The sequence below is a fragment of the Mus musculus genome, chromosome 2 (assembly GCF_000001635.26).
Source record: "Mus musculus strain C57BL/6J chromosome 2, GRCm38.p6 C57BL/6J".
NCBI lineage: Eukaryota > Metazoa > Chordata > Mammalia > Rodentia > Muridae > Mus > Mus musculus.
In genome coordinates, this window is record NC_000068.7 from 17,722,982 (window position 1) to 17,735,545 (window position 12,564).

The window sequence follows — 12,564 nt, forward strand, 5'->3', positions numbered from 1 at the left end:
AGCTAACATCCATTATGGGAGCACTTCCAGCCCATTAACAACCATTCCTCACCAGATCCACAGCAGCTCTCAGTGCTCCCTGGTGTTCAAGGCATAGCTATGAAGTAGCCTGTCTCAAACTTTTAGTACTCAAGTGTATGTTCATGGTTTCTCTGTCTTTGTTAATTCTTGTCTTTCTTCCTCCCTACTGTTTGAAAAACTTGTGAGGTGCTAGTGATGTGACTCGGTGCTTGCCTAGCATATATGAGGCCTCAGGTTTGATTCCCAGCACTACACACACACACACACACACACACACCAGAACAAGGGCCACTAGAGAGTGGACCTTGAGAGCTACACCCATTTGCTTTCTTGATTTGTTTCTGGTCTGCCACCACCATGTGGCTATCCACAAGCTCCCCACTGTGATGAACTGCGATCTCCTCTGGGACTTCGAGCCAAGATAAACCTCCCCGCTCTGAAGTTGCTACATTCAGGCATTTTGTCCCACAGTTACAAAAGTAAACAATATGTACTATGACCAATCTTATCTCACAAAGGAAGAACAAACAATCCAAAGACAAAATGGTGTCGAGATTCAAAGCCAGCTACATCATGCCCAAAAGTGTCAATGACAGGCTGCAGCTCAAGAGACCTGCTTCAGTGACCACGTTCACTTAAGCGCAGGAAACTCGCAAACCCCCTTGAAATAATCTGAGGCCACGGAGGGTTATAGGACCAAATTTGGAAGGCACACACAAAGATAAGAGAAACAGGAGGTGGAGTGGGCGTGGAGCTCAGGTCTACGTTTCATTCCTTTTCCTTCCCTGTCCTCTGATAACCTCAGAAAGACTATGTTAGTTACCACAGAGAAATGGTGAGAGCCAGAGGCACGGTGGCCTAGATAAGCACCCTCAAGACAGGCTGGCAGAAGTGTGCTGACCATTCTGGGTGGCTCTTAATGAGCAGCACCCAGCTCAGCATCTTCCAGGCTAGAGATAGCCAATGAATATTCACTGGAAGAATTGCTAATGCAGCCAGAGAGAGAGCCGCAAATGCAATACACAGCTCCTGCTGTTTCATTTTCAAAAGTCTAACAAAATCGTGCTAAGTGAGACTCTTTGGTGAAAGGGAATCTTATTTGAAAGGGTGACTAAACATATTTAGTGCGAATATCTGTATGTTTTGGGATTTTTGCTGGGATTTTTTTTCCATAATTAAAGATACATTTGACACAGTAGGTACAAATGTTCCCCCAACCCACCCCTAAAATCTACAGAAGGAATGATTTAGGAAAATTACTGTCAAGGTCATAATAAAATGGTCCCTCCCCAGTCCTATGATAATGGAACATTTGGTGGCAGCATATTAAAGGCCAGTCATTGATATTGCTACTTCTAAGCAATAATGTCTTCTCAGAAAATTCTGAGAACCGATGTATTTTTGTTACAAACACATAATAAATGCAAATTTGACTTTCACACACAATAAATTAAATAATTTGACAAATGGCCTTGGGGTTTATATTCTTTGTGTGGCATGTGGGGTATCAAAGTGTTTGTAGTTTAGCTTGGCATATAATTCACACATAAATACAAGCTGTGCTTTTTTGTCTAATCATCTCGTGTGTTATTTATTTCCCCAGCACCTCTAAGCAGTAAGAACGCCGCTCAGTCCTCTCTGCTTTGCAAGTTCTAAGATGCAGAAAATTCTGAATGTGCTAAACAAGAAGCCACTGCCGGCTAGTGAAGCATAAAGGCTTATGAAAACATGGCACGTACTCAAGTAGACCAGTTTGTTTTTAAATATTTTAATAGTGTTCACTGCTGTTAGGAACTAAATGTGCATTGTATTCAATCTCATTCCGAGGATACACTCTATTATGATCATCCTATCAAAAAGATCAGAATGTAAATACCGTGTAAATTACATTTTATACATGTCCTCCTCTGCACGAAGGCAAACAGAATACTTATATCTTCTCTAAACACGTGAGAATACAAACAGGCAGTGCGTCTAAACCCAAGAAGTATTCACTGCCTTGTCCCATTAAACAAAGATGCCCTCAGGTATCAATTACAAAGACAGTGCCCCTGCTTACACTTTCACAGTTTTAAGCACAACGTTAATATTTATTTCAAAGGGTCTCAAGTTAATCACATATTATACGGTCTAAAAGAATACTATACTATAGAAGTACTCTGCCTGAAAACTCTCTTAAGACGCCACCTAAGCCAAGAGAACTGGTAGCAGAAACTGAATGCCTGACACTGAACTTGTAGTAACCAGGAAAAGTTGGTATCTTCCTAACAACTAAATATAAACTATGTACCTTGATCAGATTCTAAAATAAAACATGCACGGATTTGCACATACACCTGCACACAAACAGATGAAAAAGACAATCTCGGGGCAATGAAAGAAACATAGGTTAAACATGGACCATATATATATATATATATATATATATATATATATATATATATATATATATATATATACACATACATACACACACACATATATATATGCATATTATGTTTTTTTATTTTCTTACACATGAAAATGGTTCTGTGAATCTTGAAGAAAATATCTTCTTAGTGCATGATATCATGTTTAGGGATGACATATGACAACATATGAAACTGGCCAATAGCTTTTTTAAATGTATAGAATTAGATGTGTAAGCAAAGTGTGAAGTAAAATTGGCAAAAGGTTAATAAAAGTTAACTCCAGGTGAGAAGCACACACATAGCCAATGTAAGAATCCGCCCTTCTTACCTGTGATGGCCATATCTGCAGGTTCACCCACTTCCAGATGAAAGCTCCTGGAAATATCTATCTATACAAAACATGTGAGGACTTTCTCCTGTCATCATTACCTAAGCAAAGCATCATGAGGACCTTTACATAGCATTTACATTGTGCTTATATAAGTAATCTAGAGGTGACATAGTATGGAGGAGGACACGTACAGGTCCTATGCAAACACTACATCATTTTCTCTAAGGGTCTTGAGAATCTACCAATATTGCTATGGAGATGGAGGAGGAGTTGCTAGAACCAATAGTGTTCAGATACTAAGGAATGACTGTATTCTTCTTTTAAGATTCTCAGATTTAAGAACGACATTTGAGCATATGTGTGTTTCAGCTACTGAACCAAACTAGGTACAGATAAAATGTAGCTTTCCATGGACAGACAGAAAATGTTTCATTTTCTTGGAGCTTAATTCATTAGAGAATCCATTTTCCACCACTGACCCAGAGAAATTATGGCTGCCCTTCTGTCAGAGACTACAGGGAACAGATGATTGACAAGCACCACGTGAATTAGAGCAGATGTGTATGATCCCTAGAGGGCAATCCACATGGACCAGATCACATGCTAACACATGCCCTTAGAAATATAGGGGGTGAGAACAGTGAATAATTCTGAGCCTGGGAGCATCATGGTGTGCAGAACATGCAACCCATGAAGCCTTATTTTCTGAAGAAAGTGTGCTGACACAGGATGTGTACTTGAGCTAAATTAGACAAATACAAAGCATCAGCTCTCTCATTCACCCAAGAAAAGGACGCCTACCTTCATTTTATCTGTTCAATAAAGTGAACTGCCAGGCTCAATATTAAGGAAAAGAGCCAGGTGGTACTCTAAAATTTCTTGTTCAAATTACTGGTAAAACACTAGAAACATCAGTAACAGAAATCTATAAATACTTCATTTAGAGCTATCTAAAATTATTAAAAACTAATACTCAAGCTTGTGAATCTATACAGTAGGGTATTTCCTACTGATGAAGTTCTTCTGTTTGAGGGTCCAAATCCCAGTGCTTCTGGGTTAGTCCACACTTAAGTCAGAGTTCAAACCAGCCCTTCCCAACTTGTTCAAATCTTGCAGCAAACTCTGGTACTCGTTCATTAAGTTGAGCTGAGTTAAGCAGAAAGAGATGAATTTCCAAGTTGACCCAGAATAATCAATGACTTCACTCGCTTCTTATTTTTTTCCTTTTAGTGTGTGTATGTGTGTGTGTGTGTGTGTGTGTGTTCATGTGTGTGTGTTCATGTGTGTGTTCATGTGTGTGTTCATGTGCGTGTGGGTACGTGAGCACGCATGTGAAGGCCAGAGGCCAACCACAGGTATCATTCCTCAACAGTTGTCTATGTGGTTTGTTTGGGGGGGGGGGGGTCCTCTTATTAGCCTGGAGTTCATCAAGTACGCTAAACAAGCGAGCCAGCTAGCCCTGGGACCCACATGACTCCTCTTCCCCCGTGCTAAAATTACAAGGGCAGACCACCATGCCTTTCTTCCCCCATAGTTTCTGGGGAGAGAACTCAGGTCCTCAAAACTGTGGACAAGTCACACACCACGTAAACCACCTAACTCCCACTTTCCTTTCTTCTTTTTTCTTTTTCCTTTTCTTTTCCTTCCTTTCTCATTCAATATCTCCATCTCTGTTGCAATTGTAGTTTTCTCTCCTCCTTTTTTCCTCTTTTGCTTTCCCTCTAAGGCCATCTGGGGAACCCAGAAGACCTTGTTATGCACTGAGTGAAGCTCCAGGTGCCAGAGCTGTTCAGGATCCTTCCTGATACTGAATGGCCCATAAAGCTGGGGCCGTTAGACCACAAGCTACTTTCCTTTACCTAAAGAATAATTATCTTGTTTATGAGTTGTCAGTCCCTTCTCTTCTTGCTGCACCTGCCTTTGATCTAGAACCAATTGTTTATCCTTTTTAAGGAAGCAGAAGACCAAAGAAAGTCTCATTTTTGCTTTGTTTTTTTTTTTTTTAATTAAGGTATATATGGTCTGGGAACGTTGAGAACAGATTTGAGGAATATCTGTGTGCTATAGTTATCCACAGAAACCCTGAATTCTCTTCAGTCCTCAGAATTCTAAGTTCCAGGAAAGCTGCTGTATACCTGGGAACACTAGACTAGACCCAAAAGAAACTCAAGAGAAAAAAAAGCTGTAATTCTCTACCATGCTGTATGTGTGTAGCTGCAGGAATCTGAGAGAAACTTATGAGCATGCACAAAGAGACTAGAGGAGGTACTACTTTTCAGTCCCCATCTTCTTCCCTTGACACACAGTCTCTCATGGAACCTGCCTAGGTTAATGGCCAGCATGTTCCATTGGTCCCCCAGTCTCTACTCCCCACAATGCTGAGGTTACAGGCACTGATGCTTATGACACAAGCGCTCTTTTCCACCAAGCCACCTTCCCAGCCCCCAGATATTTTTAAAGTTCTGCACCAGAGGTCTGAGCACATTGTCTATCAAGCACCTGCTGACTATGATATACTCTCTGTACAGGATGAACACAGACAGGCCCTCAGTCTCCCAGAGGCCTGTGCAGCTGCTTCTGACATGCTGGGGAGGAGGAAGCTGGCCCAATATGCCAGCTAAAAGGTTAGTGTCTGTCTAGAGGTCTCTGGGTCACCTCTAGGCCTGGTCATGACCACAGGGGAACTGGGAAGAGAAAGATCAACAATCAGGACTAAATGACCATTGTGTGACCCAAGGAACGCTCAGGGGAATGAAGAAACACAGACCCCAAGGTAATAACAGAGGCCTTGAAAGTTCAGCCCAGTGTGGAGCCACTCACAGCCTCTGGAAGTGATCTAAGTCCTACCCTGAAGCTTAGCTCCCCCAAGCTTTGGTTTCACATCTGTTATGGTAGGGGGTAATAAAACTGACCCTCATTATTTGCAGGAATTGGTAAAGATTAAGTAATTCCACATACATAAAGTACTCTTAACATGACCTGACTCATGGTAAATGCTATTTGTCAAAGCTAGCTATTATTGCCTAGAACGTGCCCTCCAGGAAGCCCATCAAAGAGGCACGGGTGCTTCATTTCCCTGGAAGTACGCTGTCTACTACAGAAGACCTGTGACTACAGATCCAATACTAACCGGGTAGAATCATGATTCTTATCACACCCTGTATAAACCCCAGGATGCCCGGGATGATGGTCTCGGTGAAGACCAAGCAAATGAGGCTCCTAGCAACAAGGTTCAGATATAAAATTGCAAGATAGCAACATCCTATGATTTCAGCGGAAATTGGCATGTGATTAAAATGGAAATCTATCTGACATGCATGTCAGAGCCCACACATTTTCAGTGGGTAAATTCTGCAGCTTCTAATAATTGTCCCTAAGTCTGCAATGCTGTGAGCCTCAAAAGCTAACCTGGTGGAGAAGTCACACGAATTACCCTACACATTGGCAAGACAGAAATACAGTGATCTTCAACGTAGTAAATGACCATGGAGTCTGTGGCATAAACAGGTAATTGGCCACCTGCATGCCTGGGTGGCACAGTGAGTCAGTTCTTTAGAAGAGGCATGTCTATGAACTTAAGCACTCATGCTGGGCCACGCCTGGTACCATACTGGCAGGACTTACGCATTGCAATAGGGCTTCTTTTCATAGCCTTTGTAGTTGTTCATGTTGAGAGCCATCTTGCAGACCTCGCAGTGGAAACATCCTTTATGCCAATACTGAGAAGGAAAGAAAAACAAAAACAAATACTTAATATTTCATTGCAATACCAGTTCTGGACAGACCGGGCAGAGAAGACAGTCCATTTGATAATACTACCAGGAATGACTGTAGGTAGTAGCACTAGTTTATCTATTTTTGATTCAGTAAAGAAATCAGATGGCTATTAAAGTTGAGTTTTAAATTAATCCCGCCACTATAGACTCACAATGGAAGAAATGTCAAGGATCTATGAATATCACAGCCAAAAAGGAACCTTGAGCTCAGTTAATGGAAAAATGGAGCTGGTGGTGTGGCTTTAAATAAAGAGTTCTCTTTCCAAATGTTGTTTGTAGGATTTACACACACGTGTGTCCACCGGAAGTCAGACAACTCCAGTAGCAGGGGTGAACTATTTAAGTACCCTAGTCCTCATCCCCACAGCTTCCTCTAAATTGCTGAATGTCGTCCCTGTCTGGGATGAAGGCTTACTCTACAGTGGCATTTGTAAAACCAAACGCAAATTTCACTGAGACCGCCTACGGCTGGTTTCAATTGTCAGTCACCCGGGATCACTGTGGCTCTGTCTCCCAGGCTGTTCAACTCTATCCACACCCAGGAAGGGCAAAGATGCAGCGACCCAGCTAAAGCCACTTCCTCTGGAATTTACCCTGGTGGAACAGGGTACCCTGAGCCCGCCGGTGGGTCAGCTAGCTACACCGGACTGGGTCTCTCCTAGAGGTTTTATTCTTAGCACTGCGGCAGCGGCCACCCTTCAACATATTAATTGCTATGCTCCTTTTCCTGAAGCCTCTGTTTCCAGAACTTCTGGGGACTGGGTGAAGGTGTCAAGCAAGGTCCGTGCAGTGGGGAGGGAGGGACAGACTGGACGGGGGAGGGGGCGCGGCTTGTCAAACTGCACCCCACACACACACACACACACACCCCGTTCCCAGCCTGGCTTCTGGGTGACTCAGCCGGCTGCTGCTGGGTGCTCAGCCTAGCTCCTGTGTTCTCAGCCTGGTCCCTGGGTGGCTCAGCCTAGCTATTAGGTTCCCATCCTGGCTCCTCGGTGCCTGGGCTGCCATGCGTCCTTCAAGGAAGCTGTGTGGATGTCGCGCACCCTACACCCAGGAAAAAAACATTTCCCAGTTCCAAAACCCTTATCATCTAATCGTGGAGATCTCAGACACAACGGCTGGGATCTTCCTTCGAGCATCCTCTCCCTGTGACAAGACCCACGAAACATACCAACCCACTCATCTTTCCAACCCAGGTGCCAAAACTTCTTGGAACAGGTGCAGCGGGAGCCCGACAGGTCCGGGCTGGCCAGGCGCCCCCTTGCTCACCTTATCTAGACAGTTGACTTTCTCTGTGGGATACACCACTTTTCCGCAGCGGGCGCACTGGGGATTCATTGTCGCGGTTCCCGCGGGCGGTGGCTGTTGCTGCAGCGGGAACTAGGGGCTCCGAGGAGCCGCTGTGACATCCCCCGAAGAGCCCCGCGCCACCTCGGGGCAGGGAGAAGGGCTTCAGGCGCTGTCAAACTGGCCTGGAGAGGTGCAAGGGGGCAGGCCGCGCTCGGCGACGCTGGCACTAGGCTCCGGCTTGGGCTGTGCGCCGCTGGCTCTGCGTCGCTAGCGCTCCAGGTACCGGTGACTCACAAGCACTCGCGCCCGCCCCTTGCGCTCGCTCACTCGCTCCCCCGCCGCCGCCGCCGCCGCCGCCGTCGCCGCGCAGGCCAAACCCACCAGCGCGCGCCTACCCAAAGGGCAGAAAACCAGCCTGTCTGGCACCAAGGGACAGAGGACGGCGCGGGGGGGAGGGAAGACTAGGGACCCGGAGAACTCCACACGCAGCCACCCATGAGGCCTGGGGAGCCGACACCCACGGCCACAGCAGTCCGGGGCTCCCAGGTGGGCGTCAGCGACAAAGGGAGCCAGGCGGAGGAGGTCAGAACTGGGGTGACGGGAGCTCGGGAAAAGCTCAAACCCGCACACTTCCAGGCCCCTTCCTCTCTCCCCTCCTCTCACTCCAGGGTGATGTCCCTGACACCCAGAGGTCGGCCAAGGATGTGCCTAAGCTCCTCCTACGTCTCAAGGGTCCAGCTCTGCATGGTAGCGCACAGCACACTGGTCAAGATTGCGAAGAGCCTTTCTGTGCCTTGAACAAAAGACGCTTGACCTGGAACTGGGAGGTTCACAGAAACCGATAGACTCAAGTCCCCCATACACCCCTTTGGGCCACCTAGCTTCCACCACTACCCGGCAGAGAAAATGAGTAGCGTGCCTGCCTGAATTCCTGGATAAGGAAGCTTTCTTGGTGCCCCCTAGTCGCCGCACTTTTTATACCCATCGCTGGAGAGCTACTGGTCATTGCAGGCCAGAATCAAATCTCTCTTGGTTAATACAGTCGGTGTTCGCTTTAAGTGGGTGTATTCAGAATATTCTTTTGCAATTAAGTACCACAAAGATCTGCGAAAAGTTCTCTTGCACCAGGAGAAGCAATTACAAACCCATCATCCAAACCAGAAGAGCCAGAAAATCAAGCAAAGGGTAGGATGGACTGGGACAAACCAGCAAGGTTCTCCGTTTTAATAATAACATCGGGGTTATTGGTTTCGTTTATGAAAGGCAAACAAATGGAACCATGTTAACTGTATTTTGTGCCTGACCCTGCCACCCTGCCACTTACTGGTTTTGTGACCTTCTGCCAATGCTTAGCCTCTCTTTTACTCAATCTTTTCATCTTCAGAATGGGGCTGACAACGGAGTTACGAAACAGCTCTGACCCTTCTGGAGGGAGGGTTAAGTGAGTCTGCGGTAAGTAAGCGCTTCAACCTCCCTGGCCTCTCTGTAAGCTAATCAAATCGGCTAGGATTATCATAAATTGGTTGTAACAAACACATTCCTTTTCTAGCAAGAGGATTAAGTCATGCCACTTAGCAACTTCTGTGACAAACATTTCTGTCAGTTCAAGAAAAACCATAGCTGCAGTTCTTCCGGAGACAACTGTTCGTTGCCAGGCCTCTCAGGCAGGCTGTGCCATGAAGGCACAGAATAATGCTGGGCTGTTTGGCTTTTCAAAGAGGTAACTTCTTCAAACATAGTCACCAAATCCAGTGGCTCTGAACCACTCACCTCTATGTCCACAACTCCACCTTCAAAGCAAATAAAAGGATAATTTGCTATCTGAGAGAAGCATGAATCCTTAAAATCACATCAAAGGTGACTATTGGCAAAAAGCGGTATGTGTGAAATCTCCTGAGGGAGGCAATCTTTACCACTTCCTTTTAATCATTTACAATTTTTGGAAGTGTAGTCATAAAATGTAGTCTAAATACTTTACTCTTACTTAACTGCTAAGCACAGAATTCATGTGTAAAGTGATAGTTGGTTTCCCTATAAATTGTATATTTTCTTACAAATCAGCCACCCATCACAGTGATTGACACACAGCAAGTAGTAATTAACTGTTGACTGAACGCATGCATGAAACAAGCGCACACCTTAAAACTGAAATTAACTGTGGAGTGTTACTCTTCGAAGGGGAAACAATGACTCCTGGCACTGTTTCCTGGCCAATTCTGTTCCTCCGATTCTTTGTTTTCTGTATCAAGCCAGTTTCTAAGTTTCTTGATACCATATTAAGAGAACTCTAATACCATCTGTCTCTAAAAGGACATATTTATTTCCAAAATCAAGGTCTTGGTGCTTTGGCTGGAACCTGTCCTCTGGCCCAGCCTTGTTCCTTCAAGCAGATAAAATGATTTAATTATTCCACCAAAAAGACCTCTGTCCTCATGTCTTTTTTACTTGACCAGTCAAGAAATTCTGCCTTGTGGGACTATATCCCAGTACAAACACATTTAGTTCTTTCAGCTGGCATGGCCACAGAGGTAAAATAATAATAATAATAATAATAATAATAATAATACAGTAGTAATAATAGCAATAATAATGTACCATTATTAGTCATCTTTATATTTAAAAAAAGGTTCTGTACTTAGAAGTCAGATTATTTCTTTAGATAAAATTCTCAGATCTGCTCATTTTTCCCTTAGAGTCTATTTATAGAAAATGTGTTATAGAAAATGATTATTTAAACTATATAAATTGAACATAAAATTCAAAAAATTTAAAAAGTAATTAATATTACCAAAGCTTTGACAAGCAGTGGCTTAGACATAACTGTGGTGGATTGTCCTACTCCCAAGAACAGAACACCTAATGTGAGGAGCCCAAAAACGATAACCCTAATTCCTGTTTTATATATTATTCTCTTTTTACTGGCATGTCAGTGTCCTGCACCAACATGCCATGACATAGCAGCAAACTTCAGCTAATGAAAAAAAAAAATCTCTTGCTGAATGACAAGACTCACCAAAATAAGTCCCAAGTTCCTACACCCCAAGGCATCTATGAATACTGTGCCTCAGTGGTGAAGTGAGTCCCCCCGGAAACCTTTGCCCCTTTGGAAGGAGAAGACAGAAAGTTAGGATGAATGTCAACCTCTTGTTCCTGCCCTTCTGGGTTAGAGACCCTAAAAATAAAGAACAAGACAAGGCCATTTGAGTCAGGCAAAATAATATCTCCTCACAAAACTGAAGGTTCCCTTCTGAAACCTCCTCCCATGAATACATCACTTTACATGATACAATTATACTTTTCACATAGAATCCACCACCACCAAGGCCCTGTATCCTAAAAGCTTTGTCCCCAGCCTATGTCACTATTGAGAAGTAGAACCTGGAAGAGGTAGAGTCTAATGAGAAGTGGGTCCTTTGGGTAGATGATCTGCATTTCTTCCCACTGGGGTGTGCTGCTCATACACATTATTCCAAAGTAATTAACCCATGCACCTATGGACTGAAATTTGAAAATCAATAAGCCAAAATAGAACTGTCCTGTTTTTAAAATGAGTATCTCAAGTATTTTGTAACCAGAAAGATGAATAACACAGAGAATGAAAAAGAATATACTGACGTAATGAAGGATGGTAACATGGAAGGACCGGAAGGACCAACTAGAATATCCAGGTAGACTCGGTGTCATTCCTCAAAAAAGGAAGACAGGAATCTCACAATCAGAGAAGACATGACAATAGAAGCTGAAGACTAAGGAGATTTGAAGATGCTCCGATGCTTGCCTTGAAAACCATGGAGACTAGAGGGAACTGAGGAATGGAGACATCCTCTAGGAGACACTGGAAAAGTCAAGGAAACACATTTTCTCCTAGAGCCTTCCAAAGGAATACAACCCTGCCGCCATCTTGATTTCAGATTTTCTGGTATTCAGAACTGTGGGATGACATGTCTGTGTTATTTTTCATCATTAGGTTTTGTTTGGTTGGTTTTGGTTTGGTTTGGTTCAGTTTGGTTTGGTTTGGTTTAAGTGGAGCTGGAATTGAACCTATGGCTTTGTGCATGTGAGACAAACACCTTACCTCTGAACTATAGCAGGATGTTTTGATTAATTGTGTTATAACAGCAATAACAGAAAACTAAAACATCTAACTGTGTGAACTTTGACCTTCCTTTTGGCCATAGTGAGTTACAATCTAGTCCTTTGGTTTGTAAACCACGATGGTTAGGATTCTTTATGCACAACCTTAAAACAAAGTGGGCAAAGACAACAGATGCCCATTCTCTTGCCTTCTGATAAAGACTTACTCACACAATTTACCTCAGGTCATTAAATTTTGCTCAAGTAAATACAACGTAGTATACTGGTCAACAGGCTTCTCAGAAATCTCCACTGAATTTTACTTTCCTGGAGTACAGAGCAATTCAATGAGTAATAGTCTCATCTTTTCAGCAACGAAACCAACTCAGAGTGTGGCCCCTACACACAAACCCAGGCACCCAAGCCTCTCAATTTTATCTCCGAAGACGTCTTGAATCTGTCTTCATGCCCTGAAGTAGCAAGTTTTTTTTACCCTTTATATTTTTCTGTAATTAATCCCTAAATATTTTATCATCAGACAAGTTATAGAAAAAAATAGGATTTTACTCTCCCAGACCATAATTAGAAATGTTATCAATAGGCCTAGGGATATAGCTCAGTTGGTAAAGTTCTGGATCCAAAACCAGGGACAGTAGGG

The 12,564-nt window shown here is 43.6% G+C and overlaps 1 protein-coding gene across 8 annotated transcripts in view; it reads right to left on the reverse strand.

Annotated features, from left to right (window-relative positions):
- The window catches only part of Nebl (nebulette), a 392,277-nt gene extending 380,309 nt beyond the window's left edge, over positions 1–11,968 (reverse strand). For 6 of the 8 annotated variants that reach the window (XR_003953725.1, XR_003953726.1, XM_006497556.4 and 3 more), the window contains exons 1-2: positions 7,812–11,968; positions 6,388–6,482 (exon numbers count right to left, since the gene is read on the reverse strand). Coding sequence is in view for 1 of the 8 variants with exons in the window: in NM_028757.3 (NP_083033.1) it covers positions 6,388–6,482; positions 7,812–7,880 (164 nt within the window). In the remaining 7 variants the exon portion in view is untranslated. Of the gene's footprint in view, positions 1–1,773; positions 6,483–7,811 lie in introns of those variants that run through there. The other 2 variants (NM_028757.3, NR_156123.1) reach the window with 2 other exon arrangements.
- Between the last annotated feature and the right edge of the window lie 596 nt (positions 11,969–12,564).